Source organism: Melanotaenia boesemani, chromosome 17 (genome assembly GCF_017639745.1).
Source record: "Melanotaenia boesemani isolate fMelBoe1 chromosome 17, fMelBoe1.pri, whole genome shotgun sequence".
NCBI lineage: Eukaryota > Metazoa > Chordata > Actinopteri > Atheriniformes > Melanotaeniidae > Melanotaenia > Melanotaenia boesemani.
This window is the reverse complement of record NC_055698.1, coordinates 33035827-33055368: the sequence shown is the minus strand read 5'-3', so window position 1 is coordinate 33055368 and position 19542 is coordinate 33035827. Positions and strand designations below refer to the sequence as shown.

General features: G+C 42.9%; 2 protein-coding genes across 4 annotated transcripts in view; one reads left to right on the top strand and one right to left on the bottom strand.

The window, feature by feature from the left end:
- srsf4 (serine and arginine rich splicing factor 4) overlaps positions 1-6838 on the bottom strand; it is a 26339-nt gene extending 19501 nt beyond the window's left edge. The window contains exons 1-6 of one of the 3 annotated variants that reach the window (XM_042012007.1): positions 6660-6838; positions 5422-5561; positions 3835-3944; positions 3501-3715; positions 3183-3260; positions 2468-2942 (exon numbers count right to left, since the gene is read on the bottom strand). In XM_042012007.1, coding sequence (XP_041867941.1) covers positions 2507-2942; positions 3183-3260; positions 3501-3715; positions 3835-3944; positions 5422-5561; positions 6660-6766 — 1086 coding nt within the window. In that variant the 5' untranslated portion in view covers positions 6767-6838 and the 3' untranslated portion in view covers positions 2468-2506. Of the gene's footprint in view, positions 1-2212; positions 2943-3182; positions 3261-3500; positions 3716-3834; positions 3945-4373; positions 5389-5421; positions 5562-6659 lie in introns of those variants that run through there. The other 2 variants (XM_042012006.1, XM_042012008.1) reach the window with 2 other exon arrangements.
- A 1150-nt stretch (positions 6839-7988) lies between these two features.
- xkr8.3 (XK, Kell blood group complex subunit-related family, member 8, tandem duplicate 3) lies at positions 7989-15401 on the top strand. Its single transcript, XM_042012005.1, has 3 exons — positions 7989-8654; positions 9880-10067; positions 13212-15401. Exons 1-3 carry the CDS (start codon positions 8329-8331, stop codon positions 13958-13960), a joined length of 1263 nt encoding a protein of 420 aa, XP_041867939.1. The 5' UTR covers positions 7989-8328; the 3' UTR covers positions 13961-15401.
- The last annotated feature ends 4141 nt before the right edge of the window (positions 15402-19542 follow it).

The following is a 19542-nucleotide window of genomic DNA, read 5'->3' as shown; positions in this document are numbered from 1 at the left end:
GCCAATACATTGGATCTGCCAAGCTTGATTGGTTGAGATCAGCATCAGTTTAATACCTGAGAGGAAAAGAGTCGAAAAGGAGCCACAACAAAAACACACGTGGATGTTTGAATTTTTTCTCCCAGTATAAACCAGTCTGTAGCAGCTTTTAATCCCAGTATAAACCAGTCTGTAGCAGCTTTTAGTCCCAGTATAAACCAGTCTGTAGCAGCTTTTAGTCCCAGTATAAACCAGTCTGTAGCAGCTTTTAATCCCAGTATAAACCAGTCTGTAACAGCTTTTAATCCAAGTATAAACCAGTCTGTAGCAGCTTTTAATCCCAGTATAAACCAGTCTGTAACAGCTTTTAATCCCAGTATAAACCAGTCTGTAGCAGCTTTTAATCCCAGTATAAACCAGTCTGTAGCAGCTTTTAATCCCAGTATAAACCAGTCTGTAACAGCTTTTAATCCCAGTATAAACCAGTCTGTAGCAGCTTTTAATCCCAGTATAAACCAGTCTGTAACAGCTTTTAATCCCAGTATAAACCAGTCTGTAGCAGCTTTTAATCCCAGTATAAACCAGTCTGTAGCAGCTTTTAATCCCAGTATAAACCAGTCTGTAACAGCTTTTAATCCCAGTATAAACCAGTCTGTAGCAGCTTTTAATCCCAGTATAAACCAGTCTGTAGCAGCTTTTAATCCCAGCATAAACCAGTCTGTAGCAGCTTTTAGTCCCAGTATAAACCAGTCTGTAGCAGTTTTTAATCCCAGTATAAACCAGTGTGTAGCAGCTTTTAATCCCAGCATAAACCAGTCTGTAACAGCTTTTAATCCCAGTATAAACCAGTCTGTAACAGCTTTTAATCCCAGTATAAACCAGTCTGTAGCAGCTTTTAATCCCAGTATAAACCAGTCTGTAGCAGCTTTTAATCCCAGTATAAACCAGTCTGTAGCAGCTTTTAATCCCAGCATAAACCAGTCTGTAACAGCTTTTAATCCCAGTATAAACCAGTCTGTAACAGCTTTTAATCCCAGTATAAACCAGTCTGTAACAGCTTTTAATCCCAGTATAAACCAGTCTGTAGCAGCTTTTAATCCCAGTATAAACCAGTGTGTAGCAGCTTTTAATCCCAGTATAAACCAGTGTGTAGCAGCTTTTAATCCCAGTATAAACCAGTCTGTAACAGCTTTTAATACCAGTATAAACCAGTGTGTAGCAGCTTTTAATCCCAGTATAAACCAGTCTGTAGCAGCTTTTAATCCCAGTATAAACCAGTCTGTAGCAGCTTTTAATCCCAGTATAAACCAGTCTGTAACAGCTTTTAATCCCAGTATAAACCAGTCTGTAGCAGTTTTTAATCCCAGTATAAACCAGTGTGTAGCAGCTTTTAATCCCAGTATAAACCAGTCTGTAACAGCTTCTAATCCCAGTATAAACCAGTCTGTAACAGCTTTTAATCCCAGTATAAACCAGTCTGTAACAGCTTTTAATCCCAGTATAAACCAGTCTGTAGCAGCTTTTAATCCCAGTATAAACCAGTCTGTAACAGCTTCTAATCCCAGTATAAACCAGTCTGTAACAGCTTTTAATCCCAGTATAAACCAGTCTGTAACAGCTTTTAATCCCAGTATAAACCAGTGTGTAGCAGCTTTTAATCCCAGTATAAACCAGTCTGTAACAGCTTTTAATCCCAGTATAAACCAGTCTGTAGCAGCTTTTAATCCCAGTATAAACCAGTCTGTAGCAGCTTTTAATCCCAGTATGGCTGGACTGAAAACCTGCTGGACAGGATAGAAATGCTGGAAAACTTCTCTGTATCTGTAGAATAAAAACTTTAAATGAAATTCTTCATTTTTCTTTACATTCAGCTCTTCTGGACCATGACCTGCTGGAGGCTTCAAGGTTGGTGCTTTGCACGGTTTAAATGAACCGAGTTTGAAGCTTCTTCCCTCCAGCAGAGGAACCTGAACCAGTCATCTCATGTCAACAGAGAAAGCAGGTCTCTGTTCCTAAAACTCACCTGGACGGCCACAGACTGTCACTCAAACTAAACATGATAGGACCCGCCCCTTTTTCATTTAGAAAAGTTTAAAACTAGAAAAGACATTTTTTTCTATTTGGTTTAAGGACCAAATCAAGTTTTTATCTCCATGCTTGTGTTGAAGTGGGTGGATGTCCTCCAACCCGCCTTCCTGCTGCGCGAGGAATCAAACTACAAAGACACCTGCAGTAACTGGAGCAAACATTTTAATCAGAAACAAAACGACATCAGGGATCACGAACGCTGCCTCGGCGTTCCCGCCGGCGCGTCAAGAGTTTACTTCTACACCCGATTAAAAAAACGACACAGGTCAGTTTAACTTATAAAACTCATGGTATTTTACAAACTAATGAAAGGCGGTGTGTGTGCAGAGACCAGGATCCTACAGCTACTTATCAAAAACCAGAGGCAGGGTGTTGTTGGGGGTCCGGGGAATGTTGATGCGGGGGTGGCGGGCTCCTGACAGACAGTCCAGAACCTGAACTAGGAACGAGAACGGGAACGGGAGCGAGACTGGGAACGGGATTTGGAGCGGGACTCGGACCGGGAGCGGGCTTTGGCAGGTGAGGGGGACCGGGACTTGGACTTGGATTTTGACCTGGCCCTGGATTCTTCGGGAGAGCGGGAACGGGATTGGGATCTGGCCCTGGCCTCGGGCTCGCCGGCCTCGTCGTCACTCTTCGGCTGCTCGCGGCCTTTAGAAGTCGACTTCCTGGAGCGGGACCTGGAGCGAGAGCGGGATCTGGACCTGGAATCCTCCTTCTTGGCCTTCTTCCCGTCCTTCTTGCTCTTCTTGCTCTTGGGACTGCGGCTCCGGCTGTGGTCTTCGTCCTTCTGAGCGCCGTTGCTGCGCTCCTCTTCCTCCTTCTTGCTCTTGTTCTTCTTGCTGCGGGATCGGCTGCGGGAACGAGACGCCGCTCTGAGGAAGACGAAGAGGAACATCGTTAATCTTCAGCCTCTCAAAGCAGAGCAAGTCAAAGAAATGAGAAACTGTTTTCTCCCTGATCTGCAGCGGGTCGCATGGCCTACCTACCGTGACCTACATACCATCAAGTCCTGCGAGCCACGTGACTCATGGAGATTCTGTTTCTAGACTCTCCCCCTCAGCACCTCAACATGAAAACAACAGGAAGTGATGTCAGCGATGACATCAGCTCACCTGGATCTGGAGCGGCTGCGGCTGCTGCTCTCACTGCGGCTGCGGCTCTTGTGAGACCTGCGACTTCGGGAGCGAGACCTGCAGACAACCGGATCAGATTTTAGATGACACCCCCCGACCATCACGACATCCATGTTTATACATTCACTTCTGGTAAAACTTCAGCATCAGACTGAAATGAAACGGGAAGAACTGCAGGTCCAGGTTTACCAAACCGACCGGAGCAGCTGGACAAACGGATTTAGAAGGTGGGATTTTTAAGCGGGGTCCCCGGAGCTGGACCGTGTGCGGAGGTGACGACCAGCCTGTGGAACTGACCTGGAATGGCTGCGGCTGCGAGAATAAGAGCGGCGGCGTTTGGCGCCGGGACGGTCCTCGATGAGCCGGATCTTCCTGCCGTTCACCTCCGTGCCGTCCAGCTTCTCCAGAGCTCTCTTCATGTCTGAGTACTGCCTGAACTCGATCACGCCCTCGTTCCTGCGGCCTTTATGGGTGTCGGCGTAGGTCACCTCCCCTGCCTGTCTCATGTAGTCCTGAACAGAAAGAAAACCCAGTTAAATTCTGTTTTATTCAAAAGCTCTGATACAAATCCAGTAAAACCGGACTAGCAGGAAACTTCCTGATGGAAGACGGACTGAAACAAGCGTCCCACCTTCAGGTCCTGCCAGCTGCAGCGGCTGGAAAGATTCTCAACAATGAGTCGGTAATCTGTGCGTACAGGCGGGCCGTATCTGTCCCGTCCTCCCCACCGGCCATATCCACCTTTTAAGGTAACAAGGAAACAGAAAGAACAATGAGGACCGGGAGTGAACTGAGATGAAGTAAATCATTCAATCTCCAAACTATAAACTACAGTAACAGTAATATTCACTTGGGAAAAACAAAAAGGGCAAAAGCAAAAAGGAGAAAAAGGTTTAACTAAAAAAAGAAATAATTAAATCCTAAAAAGTCCTATTATTCCTTCCTACATGTCTGTAGTTAAAACTAGAGATATTAAACTTCTGTAGAAGTTCAAAGGGCATATTTTATCAAAAAAAACAAAAAAAAACAAAACAAAAACAAAAACAACAAACAAAAAACAATAAAAAAGTTAAAACTGATGGAGGAAGTACTTACGGTGAACTAAAGCATGTCTAAACTATCCTATCTAACAACATTTCACTGTTAGAAAACATGTTGTTTTTCAGGCACCTAGAAGAGCTGAACCCACATCTGCTCCTAACCCCATGGCATCCTCACCACCCGGCCTGGGCCTAATGGCAAAAGCGGTCTTCATTCACAATGGCTCCCTTTTTTGGTCTGCCCAGGGGCCCAGAATGGTCAAACCACACTCTTGGAAAGGGGGACACCATGGCCAGCAATAGGGGCAGGCAGTCAGCAAAGGACTCTTTCAATTAAAACATTGAGGTTCTTTGTTAAATCTTTACTTTTAAATTGACAATGAAATTTAAAATGAAATAAAACGGAATAAGACAGCAGATTACATCATAATTGACATTTTACAAATAAATGAACATATTTCTGTTTGTAAGCCATTTCCCCATCACATAAAACCATTACTTCCAGCAGAAAACTTTAAATCCATCACACGGATGGTTCAAGTCATTGGTGGCTCTGATGCACACTAATTTAATCATGTGCCCCCCCCCCGGTTCTGGTTGCTAATACTGTCTAAGGCTGTTTTTCTGCTGGACTCGGTTGGGGGCTGCAACATTTAGCCAGTCTGGGTTCGCTTCCACACTGCGCCCATCAGGCGAGCCAGACCTCTACAGTAACGCGCTCTAGTCGTCTGAGGCGCCGCTGCATCGAGAATAAACGAAGATGAGACAAACAGAGCAGCTGAGGTCCACCTTCTGTATGTGGTTCTCGAGCGAGCTGAGGATTAGGTTTTAGACAGACCAGAATTTGCTTGTTTGATTAACATGACGGTTCAGTTGTGCATTCACACCTCCCTAAACGGCCCTACCAGAAGAACTGGTCTGTGTCGATGAGCTAAGAAGCTGTTGCATCTGAAGCAGGGGGTGAAAGCAGAGGCCAGTGATGACCTCCGCCCGTCAGACTGCAGGTTTAACGTCAGGCTGGAGACGCTCCAACACGAGCAGCCTCAGCTAGAACAAACTATGATATAAATTCAGTGCACATCAGCCACCAAGGACAAGATTCAAATTCCGCCCCTTTTAAAAATAGGTCAATGGCATCATTCATGTGAAATAAACACGATGCTGTGGTGGAGACTTACTCCGTCCGCCATAGCCTCCGTCACGACGGGGTCCCTTCGTGTGCTCCACAATGACCCTCTCCCCACACAGCTCTTTACCATTCAGGTCATACACTGCATCATCAGCATCCCGAGGGTCATCGAACTCAACAAACCCGTACCTGCGCACAGAACATGACACACGGAAGAACCGGTTACAGAAAGACGTCTGACTCGGCGTGTGAACCACCTCAGACCCAGCAGCGGGTTCGTCAGCGTCTTAGCGCCAATAAAGCAAATGTCACTACTGAAAACGGTGTTAAATGTCTGTAAGATACGAACTGTAAACGTCTTAAGATAATTTACCAGATAATCTGCATGAAGATTAAAATGATCATACTGGTAATTATAATAATTTTGTTCCACTTTGTAAACAGTACTAGATTACTTTTATTTCATGTGTCTCCAATTTAAGCTTAACCAGCATTAAAGCGAAGTATGATGGTTATTAAACTAATGTCTACCACAGCCCTCCATGCTGCTGCTTACATTGTCCCTCTCGTTTGTCTTTCTTCGGTCTTCACTTGAAACTTGCAGCGTAAGCAAGTAGCGACGAAATTATTTTGGGAGGAAAAACAATGAACATATAAAAATAAAAACTAATTAAGCCCATGGAAAATTTAGATGTGCATTTTTGCCAGCTGATATTTTAATAATTTAAACCTCACCGATTGTATTTGTTTATGTTCACGCGAGTACGTTTAGCATCACATTCTGCTAATAAAACCATGAAGCACATGTTCCTTAGCCAGAAAAAGAACCCCACACGTTACTGTAACTAAATACCACGTGAACCCACGCTAAGATGCATTTTCTACTGTTAAATAAGGGTGTGACTGAGAATACAACTGCACGGTAACGGTTCTGCTTTTCACACAGCGGGCTATGACTTTGCCACGTCTAACGTTAGCTTAGCCAGCGCTAACGTTGGTCGACGTAGCGCGAGCTGTAATCTGAGCCACTGGAGAAAATTAAACTTAGGTTCAAGGTCAAAATACTACAAAAACAATAACAAAAACTCAAAATTCTGATATTAAATAGGCCTACAACTTATTTTGTTGGTAACTGTTGGTGGCGCGGGTAGGCTCGCTAACATTAGCAGCGGCGCAGGCTAGTTAGCATTAGCAGAGCAGGCCCGTCTCCTTCGGCAAGGCCGGAATGCTGATTTTCTCTGCATGGCGCGCGGTTCTTCACGCTGCAGCTTTCATAAACAATTTTACCCATTTTTCAGATCGACTTCCAGAATCTTCCCGTAGCCTTTGAAGAACCTCTCCACGTCCTTTTCTCTTGCTCTGTAGCTCAATCTTCCAATGTATACCCGCGACATTTTGTTTGCTTGTGTGCAGCCGAAATGTGAGCGAGGACACCAGGAAGAAGCGCGAGGCAGCAAACGCTAAATTGCTCCTTTCAGGGGGCGGGGCTTAAGTGGTCCAGTAATCCCCGGGTTTAGTCTTTCAGGTAAACCAGGCATGTCTGCGACAACCCCTTTGTCAGGTCTTAGTGCTCCTAGTTCGTGTTCTTTCCTCCCTGGTTTCTAGTGTCGCTTAGCTTACTGAACTTAGCTCTTTTTTGTCTTCTGTTTATTTGCCGCTCTGTCTGATAATTTACTAATTTGACTAACCTGTATTTGAATGATTTTCATCCATTCATTCATTAAAGTGTTAGATTTTTAGATATTGTAGCATTGATGGTTGTAAACACGCAGGTTTGTAGGAAGTTAAGGGCCGCTGTGCTGTGGATGAACCTGCAGTCTGAAACGATACCAGTTCACTTTAAATGGGCTTTGCGATCATGCACCCAGTTCTGCACGATAGAAAGTTACTGTATCAGTGATTAATAAGCAGTCATGTGTTTTAAACGAGAACTGATGCACCTTCGTGTCAGATGAGTGCACATGGGTCCTCAGTGATGGCTGCAATGTTTATTTGTGAATGCTAAGCCAACCTTTGTCTCAGCCATGTGCTCGGTGAAGGTATGCAGAGCCACTGCAAACTCTATCATCATTTTGAGTTACTAAGTTAAACTTTTTTAGTTTGTCAAAAGATTTTTTTAAATGTCACAATTATTAAGAAAATACAACTATTCTTAATATATTTGGTTAATCAACAGCAAATCTGTTTTCATGTACAATTAATTTAATTTACATGATGTGCATGTTACTTTTATTACTTTTAGACTCTTCATAAATTCACTCACATTTTACAAGTTATGACTACACCACAAAGATGTACATAATCCATTTAGTTGGTATTCCATTAATCAATACACAATCAAATAAAAAGCAGCTCTTTGCAACATCCAACATCCTTCAGCGCAAAGTAATTTATTTTTATTCCAGAAACATCTGAAAAGGATTTTGACTGGTATATATGTATATTTAAGATCATAATACATACATTTAAAGAAAAACTCACATTACCGTCAGAAGAAGCAAAGAAAATAACCAGTTTTCTTTTTTTCAGTTCTCTTAAAAAACAAAACAAAAAATTATCAGGTTAATTTTAAAAACAAAAACAAACTATTGCTCAACCTTACTGATCAATCTCCGGAAGTGGGCAGCGGAGTGGTTTAAAGTTAACGCCTCCCTGTCCCGGATTGTGCCATGGAACCGCGGTGGGCGGGGTTAATAATTACAGACAAACCGTCCCCTCCTCCTCTGTGGCTGTTATTTATTAATTTAACTTCCAAGTTTTCGTCTCAGAAACTACTGCTGGATGTTTCTGTCACGGTTATGGTGGAACTTGCTCAAATGTGAAAGTCCAGACAACTTTTTGGCTCCGCCGGGCAGAGGAGCGGGGAGCCGCTTGGGGAGTGAATTAACGGTCCACCATGCTAGCAGAGCGCTAGCTTCGCAGCAACAGGTCGCTCCGGCTAACCGCGCAGCGCAGCATGGAGCGCGGATGTTTCTCAAAGTATTCCTGGATCGACTTCGTCTTCTCCGTGATCGGAGTGTGTACTTTCCTGGTGGACTGGGGGTCCGACGTGTGGGTGGCGACTGAGTTTTACTGCCGCGGGGACTTCTTCTGGTTCGGTGTGCTGGTCGGCCTCATGGTCTTGTCGTCTGTGGTGGTCCAGATGTTCAGCTGGTTCTGGTTCAAGTACGACCGGGAGCTGCCGGGCTTCAGCGGGGAGACCGGAGCGGGGACCGTGCTGTGCGGTGACAGGGTGAAGCTCTTCTGCCTGCTACATGTGCTGCAGCTCGGCTTCCTCTGCAGGTAACCGGCGGCTGGTCCACGGTCTGGTCCAGGTTCTGATCCTGATCCGGATGTGGTCAAATCAGAGTACGGAAGCATGAAGCTGCCACCACAGGAAAAAATAAATAAAAAAATCTGAATTAACAGAATTTAGTAACGAACTACTAAACAAACGTAACAAAACGAACACAAAGAAAAAACATTAATTTCTTAGATTTCTCTGAATTAATATAAATAAACGTATAAAATAAATAATAAATTAATTTGATTATATCGAGTTTTCTGATTTACAGATATTTTCAAAACCATTCAGCTTTTTAAAATATTTCAGAATATTTTACTAACTAAATAAAATGAAACATAAATGCAGTTTTTCCAGATTCATGACATAAATAAATGCAGTTCTGTAACTTTGTTTTTTTCCAAATGAGGAACAAAAAGTTTTTTGCTTTTCCAGATAATTTTTAACTTACTAAATAATTTCAAAATTTATATTTTCTTAATTAATAAGGTTATTTTAACAAATGAGCTTTTCAGAACTAAGAATTCAGGTAATTATAATCATTTCTGTTCTGAATAAGAATAAATAAAGTAAATGAAAAAAGAATGTAGATTTCAGGAAACATTGAAGTGATTATTAAAACTAAAACAGGCAGTGAAATGTTGTAATTAGCAGCTGTTATCAGGATGATGCCGTACAGTCTGTCTAATCATTTCAGTGCTAACGTATAACATAACGCAATTATGTAAAACTTAACGTATAAATGTGATGGTCTGAATGAGGAAACTACGGACAGGACACCTGATCTACTGTTTCACACTGAAAACAACAACAACAAAATAATAATATAACATGACAGGTGCTGTGAATACATGAATAATTCTTGTTGTAATGTTTATTTTTAATCTGTAGATGTGGCTGCAGCCTGCCTCCGTACCAGGTCATTTCATCTCTGAAATAAATCTAAAAATCCTCATTTTGTGAGCCGAGTTGTGTCGTTTCTCTGGTAATTAACAAGTGAAGTTGGTTGTTGTTGTTTCTGAGAACACGAACGTGGACAGGAAGCCAAAACGTGGAAAACCTTCCAGCTACAGTTCAGCTGCTGTGATGCAAACAAACTGCAGCTTTTCTTCCTCTTTTAAATAAAAACCAGTAAATCCAGTTAGCCCGCTGGGAACTGAAGGTGAGAAATGCTGAAATGATGAGCTGATCAGAGGAAAACTCAGTCTGTGCTCGTCCATGCAGACACATCTCGGCCATTCGCCAGGGCTTCAGGGTGTGGTGGAGGAAGGAGGAAGGCTCGGAGTACGCCGTCTACCTCACGCACGACCTCAGCATGCTCCGCCTCATCGAGACCTTCTGTGAGAGCGCGCCTCAGCTCATCCTGATGGTCTACGTCATGCTGCAGAGCAACAGGGCCCGGACCGTTCAGTGTGAGTGCTGCATGCAGGGAAAATGTCATCGTACAGGATTTATAAGCTCTGATCTTTGGCTTGATGCAAATATAAAGCACACAGAAATATCTAGAAATGACACACAACATACAGTTCCACCCAGCAGCGCTCCACCTACACGTGTTCTCAGTAACGTGTTCGCGAGTTGACATGAGCCGAATCTCTAATCGCATTCCAGTTCAGATCTGAACCGTTTTCCGACGTGCGTTTACGTGTTTGAACAGAACAGTTGCCCGACTTATCGCAAACATCAGTAGAAGAAGAAACGTGATTTCTGGTGTAAACAAACACGCGTGTGCGTTTTTTACCATCTCATCAACTTTAGTTTCTGCCCTTTAATAGTTTCAGTCTTAAAATGTCCAGCAGCGTTCCCGTATCGAACCTGTTCTCGCTCAGATGAACTTATTAAGTAAAGCGAACAGTACAAGCCGTACAGCTGCGATCGTTTCCACCAGACATTCAATACGTCTTTATGCACATTGATCGGAACAACCGGAATTACCCCCCTCTCAATCGGAATGAAACTGATCCGAACGTGTGATTGGATCAGGATCTTCCGACTGGAATGTTTACATGAAACTTTTTCGTTTTGATCTGGTTTTAATCTGAATACTTGTGTCCGTGTAAACATGGACACAAGACGCCGTCGGTCCAGTTTCATCCTCCCCGGTTCCTCCAGATGCGTCCTCAGACCAGGAAAGAACTGATTCCAATACGGAAAAAAACAACGTTAACGCACAATAAAATAATTATTGCCGTTAATTAATGCATTAACCCTTTAACACCGACCATGTCTGCGCCGACAGATTTTACATGCGTTGTTCTAACTACCATAATTCCTAGACCATTTGTGCCATAAAAGTCATTCAAACAGTTCCTGAAAGTAGAGAGAATGGCCTTATATAAGGCTTATTACGGTAGGCCGCTGCGATCGCGAGATTCGACAGGTCAAACACAGGCGAGACTTTACTTTTCTGAGTCACACAGCGGAAAAGAGCAGAAAGAGGACAAAAGAGGACAAAACGAGTGGACTTTTTGGAAAACTCTGTCAACAATACGATCTTATTTGTAAGAGCAAATGTCAAGAAAATCATCTAGAGTTATAAAGTTATGAAAAGAGTTATAAAGACGTTATAACAACCCCCAAAAGGTTGATTGGGGACGATCGTGACCACAATGGCGCTTTTTCATCCGAAGCAGAGTAAGTAATAAGTTGTGGTTTACAGCCAAACCAACAAAATATATCCAGGCGGCCTGTTTGGGGCTTAGGTGTTAAAGGGTTAAAGCAATAACAAGATAATATGATAATAATGTGAAAATAACATAACGCAATAACAGGCTAACATGATTATAACGTGATTATAACACAATTAAAAAACGATAACACGATTATAACACGATTATAACACGATTAAAAACGATAATAACACGATTATAACACGATTAAAAAACGATAACACGATTAAAAAACGATAACGCGATTATAACACGGTTAAAAAACGATAACACGATTATAACACGATTATAACACAATAACACGATAACATGATTATAACACGATTATAACACGATTAAAAAACGAAAACACGATTATAATACGATTATAACACGATAACACGATTAAAAAACGATAACACGATTATAACACGATTAAAAAACGATAACGCGATTATAACACGATTAAAAAACCATTAAAAAACCATTAAAAAACGAAAACACGATAACAAGATTATAACACGATTATAACACAATAACACGATAACATGATTATAACACAATTATAACACGATTAAAAAACGAAAACACGATTATAATACGATTATAACACGATTATAACACGATTATAACACGATTAAAAAACGAAAACACGATTATAACACGATTAAAAAAACGATAACACGATTAAAAAACGATAACACGATTATAACACGATTAAAAAACGATAACACGATTATAACACGATTATAACACGATTATAACACGATAACACAATAATAACACGATAATAACACGATTAAAACACGTTTAAAAAAACGATTATAACACGATTATAACACGATAACGCGATTATAACACGATTATAACACGATAAAAAAAACGATAACACGATTATAACACGATTAAAAAAACGATAACACGATTATAACACGATTAAAAAACGATAACACGATTATAACACGATAATAACACAATAATAACACGATAATAACACGATTAAAACACGTTTAAAAAAACGATAATAACACGATTATAAAATGATAACACGATAATAACACAATAACACAATTATAGACGATAACACGATTAAAACACGATTAAAAAACGAAAACACGATTATAACACGATAATAACACGATTATAAAACGATAACACAATTATAAAATAATACGATTATAACACGATAACATGATTATAAAATGATAACACGATAATAACACAATAACACAATTATAACACGATAACATGATTAAAAAACGATAACACGATTATAACACGATAACACGATTATAACACGATAACACGATAATAACACGATTATAAAACGATAACACGATAACACGATTATAAAACGCTAACACAATAACACAACAATAACACAATTATAACACGATAACACAATTATAAAATGATAATATGATTATAACACGATAATAACACGATAACACGATAACACGATTATAAAACGCTAACACAATAACACAACAATAACACAATTATAACACGATAACACAATTATAAAATGATAATATGATTATAACACGATAATAACACGATTATAAAACTATAACACGATCATAAAATGATAACACGATTATAACACGATAACACGATTATAAAACGATAACACGATTATAAAACGATAACACAATAATAACATAACGCGATTATAAAATAACATGATTATAAAACGATTATAAAATGATAATAACACGATAACATGATAATAACACAATTATAACAATAAAACAATAATAACACAATAACACGTTAACAGGCCTAGCCTTAATATTTATAAAGTTGTTTTTTACTGCGTTGCTTTTCTCTCCATATTTCTGACATTACATGAAGGCATCACGTCATGCGTGTGTGTTGACGTCTTTGCTTTGTCCTGTGTCTCTGCAGTCGTGAGCATCGCTGCGTCCACCACGTCCATCGCCTGGATGGTGGTGGACTACCACCGCTCCCTGCGCTCCTTCCTCCCGGACAAAGCCAAGCAGGGCTGGGGCTCCGCCCTCATCTACTTCCTGTGGAACCTGCTGCTGATTGGCCCTCGCGTGGCGGTCCTCGCCCTCTTCTCCTCTGTCTTGCCCGGGTTCATTGCCGTCCACTTCCTGCTGCTGTGGCCCGCCCTGGTGCTGTGGGCGTGGCTACAGAGGACGGACTTCATGGACAGTGCCGGGGGGGAGTGGCTCTACCGGGCCACGGTGGGGCTCATCTGGTACTTCAGCTGGTTTAACGTGGCGGAGGGCCGGACGCGGGGGCGGAGCTTCATCTACCACACCTTCATTACCACGGACGGTGGCATCCTGCTGGCGGCCTGGTGGAGCTACCGGGACCCGGTGCAGACGAAGGCGTACGGCCTGGCACTGCTCATCGCGCTGCCGCTCTCCTACCTGCTGGGTCTGCTCTTCAAGGCGCTCTACTACTGCTGCTTCCACCCCAAACTGTGGCGGCCACTGACCAAGGAGCCCGGGCTGCCCGACGACCTGCCTGACGCAGAAGTGTCCTTCAGAAACGTCTCCATGCAGGACAACGTCCCGTCCTACCCGCTGCTCAACAGACGCATGGCCTGGCACGCCACCCACTTTTACCGGCCAAGACGCATCAACAGGAACTCAGAACCAATCAGAACAGAGACCTCACAGCTGTGACTGGCCCGCCATCTTCTGGGTTGCCATGGCGACAGTTGTGTCTAGTGGTGCCTGGAAAGTAGCAACAGACATGCTTGAAAAATAAAAACAGAAACGGCTCAATAAATAAATTCACATGAAAATAATTTAGATTCAAATGTAGAATTAAGTTTATTTCTTCTTTAATTTCTTTCAACAAATTAACTGAATTTTGTTAGAATTTCCCTGTATTTCAAATTATTTTTCCAAATATATTTATTTTTTTTATATATATATATATTTCCAAATAACAGTTTCTGGTAAATGTGTAAAGGAAAGAATAAAAACACCCAGGAAAAAACAAAGAAACAAAGAAAAGTAATAAATGATAGAGATGAACGGATTTAGAAAAAAATAAAGAATGCAGAAGAAAAAGAAACCCGAAGAAATAAAAACAACATTCCCAGTTTATCTGTTTGATTGAATTATTTCTCTTTTGTTTTTGGGCCAATTTATAAAGGAAACAAAAATAAACAAACCCATGAAAATAAATACAGAAATAAAATAATTCTACATTTAGAGATCAATACGTCCCTAAATTATAAAGGAAAATAAAGATTTTATTAAAGAATAAATTGTAAAATTGCAATAAGGAATTAAAACAAACAAAATACAAAATAAACAGCTCGATAAATAAATTGATATGGAAATAAGATGAACAATAATTTACTTTGAAATTTGGGGAAAACTTATTTCTCTGAACTACATTTATTTAGATTTGTCACAATATCCCCAGAATTATTCAAATATTTGGTCGAATTTATATTAAAAAACACTCAAGGAAATAAATAGAGGTTCAAAACAGAGATAAATACAAAAATAATTAAGATGATTTAATTAAGGAATAAATTGGAATAATAAATTTATGGTCATACAATAAGATTTAAATTAAAAGAAAAAATGTTTTTAAAGTAATGAAAAAGAAAAATTCATTTTTTAAATATGAAATGAAAAAAGTTCAGAGTAAAAAAAGTAGAAATTTAAACCCTTATTGTCTTAATTTTCTTTTGTTTAGGTAGTGTGAGCATGTTGTATTAGACGGAGACACATCTGGATGTTTACAGGTTTATTTTTATGTTTATTCTGTGTTTTTTCCCATTGTGTTACGTGTGTGCACGTACATGTGTGACGGTGTGTGTGTGATGGTGTGTGTTTTCTGAGACCATGTGAACGTGTCCCATGAGGCAGATGGATGTTCAGGTACCTCAGAGTTGTAGCTGCTGCATGTTGCTGCTCAGGCTGATTTATTGATTAATTTTTTTATTGTATTTTATTATCTGCTTCAGTCCGAACATTCAGACTCTAATCGGACGGTCGGACTCTGATCGAATGTTCGGACTCTAATCTGACTTTTGGACTCTCTTGAAGCCCCCGTTCAGACCTCAAACGTGTTGTACAGCCATTAAAGTTCTCCTGATGATGACTTGTTGTGGGTCTCTGAAAGCGGTACAGTGTTCCTTTAAGGCTGAAGCTCAGCCTTATCGAACGCTCAGATTCTTTTTTTTTTTTTTTTTTAACTTGTCCTGTCCAGCATCATAGCAGCTAAATGATAATCTGGTTTCTGTATCGTGCTGAACAAATTTGCTCTGCCAAGGGGAGGCCTATGGGTAAGGCTCCTCTTGATAACCTGATTCATTTATTAATTTATTTACTTTGAATCACAGAATCTATGTAATCTTGCTGGACCTGACCGGAGGGGACAGAAAAAGATGGAAAACAGCAAAAAAAGAGCAAAAGGGAAAGAAGAAAGGAGACAAAAAGATCACAGACAGAAGGAAACGACCCTTCAATCCACACCATCACCAGACAACAAACTGTTACACCTGTACATGAACACACCAGAAAATTTCCTATAACTTTTACAAAAGCAGAAACACACACACAGAAAAAACAGGGCTGCCAGTCATTAAGAGTTTTTAAATAATAACCAAATCAAAAAGACAAAACAGCGACCAGATACTAACTCACAGGAAAAATACAAAAAAAAAAAGAAAATATTAATAATTATCTCTTAGTATTAAAAACCCACTAGACAACTCAGTGACTGTGTCAGAATGCAGAGCATGAGAAACAAGGAGTGATCAGTGATGAAGAGTGATGAGTGAGATCATGCAAATGCGACCACGCCTCCACGGAGGCCAGAGGCAGACCAGGGCCTGGGCTGGGCCCTCAGCAGCAGACCCGGAGCACCAACCCATGCCACCCCACCACAAAGACGACTCCAGCCCCACCCGAAGGGCGGCAGAGGAGAGCCCCAGCAAGAGCCCCCCACGGTCCCGGGGCACAGGCCCCAGTGGGCCAAGATCAGCAGCCGCCGCCCCCCCCCAGGGACCGGCCACCCAGGGCAGCCCAAGCGAAGGGCCCAGGGCCCCAGGAGCCCAGAGGCAGCCGCCCCACCCCCCAAAGGCAGAGGGCCCGCAACATGCCTAGGAGGACCAGGCCCCCCCAGACAGCCACCCGGCGCAGGCCAGCACACACCCCGATGTTCCAGCCGCACACCCCGGGAACCAGGGTGCTATCAGCCCCCTCCCCCCACCTACCTCAATCTGCACCCCACATAACCCCACACTCACACCTTCCCCCGCGCCGCACCCACAACCACCCACCACCACACAGCCACGCCACACACAACCCACCCACCATGCCCCGTGAGGGACACCCCAGGCGGACCAGCGGACAGCGAGCCCCAAGCATCCCCCCTTGACCCAACCCCCACAGAGCCAGCAGCCCACCAGTGCAGCCACCCCGGAACCCGGCCCCAGGGCAACCCCCCCCCCCCCGCCAGGGGTGTGAGAGGTCCCCAATACCCTCTCCCTCCCCGCTCCTGACTGTTTATGTAGTGTGTGTTGTGTGCAATTAAAATTGAGGGGCAGTGACTGCAATGAGCCCGCCATGCACCGCATGCCATGCCCCCCAGGTGTTTGTGTGTTGTGTTTCTTGTGTTTTGGTGTCTCGGTGCAATTAAAACTGAGAGGCGAGTCGCCACGGGGTGCATCCAAGGAGACCACTGAATGGTCTCCTCCGTTCCACCCCGCATGGCTCCACGCCTCCCAACTCCCTACGTGTGTGTGTGAGACAGAGAGAGCGGGAAGTAAGAGGGGTCTGGGGATGTACGTCCAGAGGGAAGCAAACTTCCCTCCGGATGATGAGCCTTTAGTGGCATTAGGCACCCCTGCTCCCCAGGAGGCCCCCCAGGGCAAGACAGGCCAGGAGAGGCCGCCCCCCACGACCGGGCCACCCAGGGGCCGCAGCCAGTGAGCCATCACCCACCCCAGAAAATACCCACCCTCCCACACCCCTAACGGGGAATGAGAGGATGGGGACAGTGGCAGACCCCCAGGTCCGCCCAGGTCCCCCCCCACAAGTGCACTTAACCCCGCCCCAACCACACACAGAAACACATGCACACACCTATTTCCTTGCACACTCCTGCTCATCCTAACTCATATATGCCCTCTCAGCCCCACCCAAAAAATATAAACACTCACACAGCATCCAATACCTCCAACTCTCACTCCCCAGACACACCCCCACTCATCCTAACACATGCATACGCACACAAACATACCCCCCCATCCACACAAACATCATTCAAAGTATAGACACACACAACATACAAGCATCCCTGTCTCACACCCCAGCACCTCCCCCTATAATCCCCTGAATCCCACTCAGCCCTCCTTCAAACCCCCACACCCCCCCTGCCGCCGGGCCATACCCTGGGTCCCAGGGTGTCAACCAGACACCAGGGCATGCACCAACCCACACCACGGCAGCACATCCGGGCAGGCCCAGACCCCTGGCACATACGGAGCCCACCACCCTGGAGGGAGGAGGACCACCCCCGGGCACCAGAGCCCAGAACCCCCGCCCAGCCCGCCCCGGAATAGCGCGGCCGCCTGGCCCAGGACCGACGCCCACCAACCCAGGCACCACCAGTGGCCTCACCCCCCGCCACGGGGCGACTCCAATCGCTGGCCCCCACAGCCCCCGACGGGGCCAGATCCAGAGCCACCCCCACCGCAGAGCAACCCAGTCCCGCACCACGGGCAACCACAAAGAACCCACAACCACCAGTCACTCCCGGCCATTTCCCAACCCCCACAGCAACGAGGTCACAGCCCTCCACCTACACTAAGTGATGGAACTAAGCACAGGGGACCAGAAGGAATGAGATTCAGCCAAATAATTCTTTGAGGAGGCAGACATTGTCTCACTACTGATGTGGTCAACTAAGAGATTCCTAAACTGCTGAATACACAGATTATTTTTGTTTTTCCAGTTCACAAGGATAGTTTTCTTTGCGATGCATAATGCTGTGTGTATCATGTGTGCAGAGTTAATTGCCATATTAATGTCACCCAAGTCACCTAGTAGACATAGTGCGGGGATTGTAGGAATATTACATTTAAACCATGTTGACATGTCCACACATACCTGAAGCCAGAACCTGCGGACAGGTGTGCAGGACCACAAGGCATGGACGTAGTTATCTGGTGTGTTTTCATTGCAGTGTGTGCAGATGTTTGATTGTGACAGACCCATCCTGAACATCCTTTGTCCTGTATAATGAGTTCTATGCAGAATTCTGAATTGTATTAGTTGCATATTTGAATTTTTAGTCATTTTAAAGGTGTTTAAACATATTTGTGACCATTTATCTTTATTAAAGTTACTGGATAAGTCAGCCCTCCCATTTTGAAGTTGGAAGACAGATTGAGTCTTCTAGTTTAGATAATAGTCTATATGTTTTCGATAATAGCTTTGGGGCATTGAGATTCATGAATTCTGCCACCCTAATAGGTAGCTGTAAGTTTAATTGATCAATGGTATATTTTTAACATATAATAGATTTAAGCTGGTGATATTCTAAAAATGTTTTGCTACTGATTCCATATTGTGAAGTGAGAATATTAAATGATAAGAAGTTTCCATTTTCTATTATATGTTCTAACTGTTTTATTCCTTTATTTTTCCATGGGGTGTAAACTTACATGGAAAAAGTGAGGATTTGGTTATTTTTAGAAAATCCCACCAAGCCACTAAGGAGGAACTGATATTGATGCTTTTAAAACACTTATGTGTTTTGATGGTTGAGCTGATGAATGGCAGATCAGAGATAAACACATCCTCACACAATGCTTGCTCTACATCTAACCATGATTCATCCAGACTGCTAGGTTTAAGCCATTTGGAGATATACTGCAGCTTGTTAGCTAAGAAAACATGATTAAAGTCGGGTAGCTCCAATCCGCCTCTATCTTTAGTCTGTTGTAAAGTTTTTAGACTGATACGTGATGGCTTGTTTTTTCATAGAAATTTAAATATATGTGAGTCCAGTGACTTAAACCAACTGGAGGATGGTTTAGTGGGTATCATTGAAAACAGGTAGTTTACTTTAGATAGAACCATCATTTTAACTGTGGCAACCCTCCCCATGAGTGATATGGGTAAGTGCCTCCACCGTGAGAGATCATCCTCTATTATTTTAAGTAACTGGACATAATTTAGCTTTGTTAGTTTTGATAACCTGGGGGAAATGTTTATGCCCAGGTATCTAATGT

What these genes read in the sequence shown, in the direction of transcription:
- xkr8.3 (XM_042012005.1), top strand. Translation starts at nt 8,329, where the DNA reads ATGGAGCGCGGATGTTTCTCAAAGTATTCCTGGATCGACTTCGTCTTC. An exon ending in CAGCTCGGCTTCCTCTGCAG is followed by an intron (nt 8,655 to 9,879) that starts GTAACCGGCGGC and finishes TCGTCCATGCAG; the next exon opens with ACACATCTCGGCCATTCGCC. An exon ending in CAGGGCCCGGACCGTTCAGT is followed by an intron (nt 10,068 to 13,211) that starts GTGAGTGCTGCA and finishes GTGTCTCTGCAG; the next exon opens with TCGTGAGCATCGCTGCGTCC.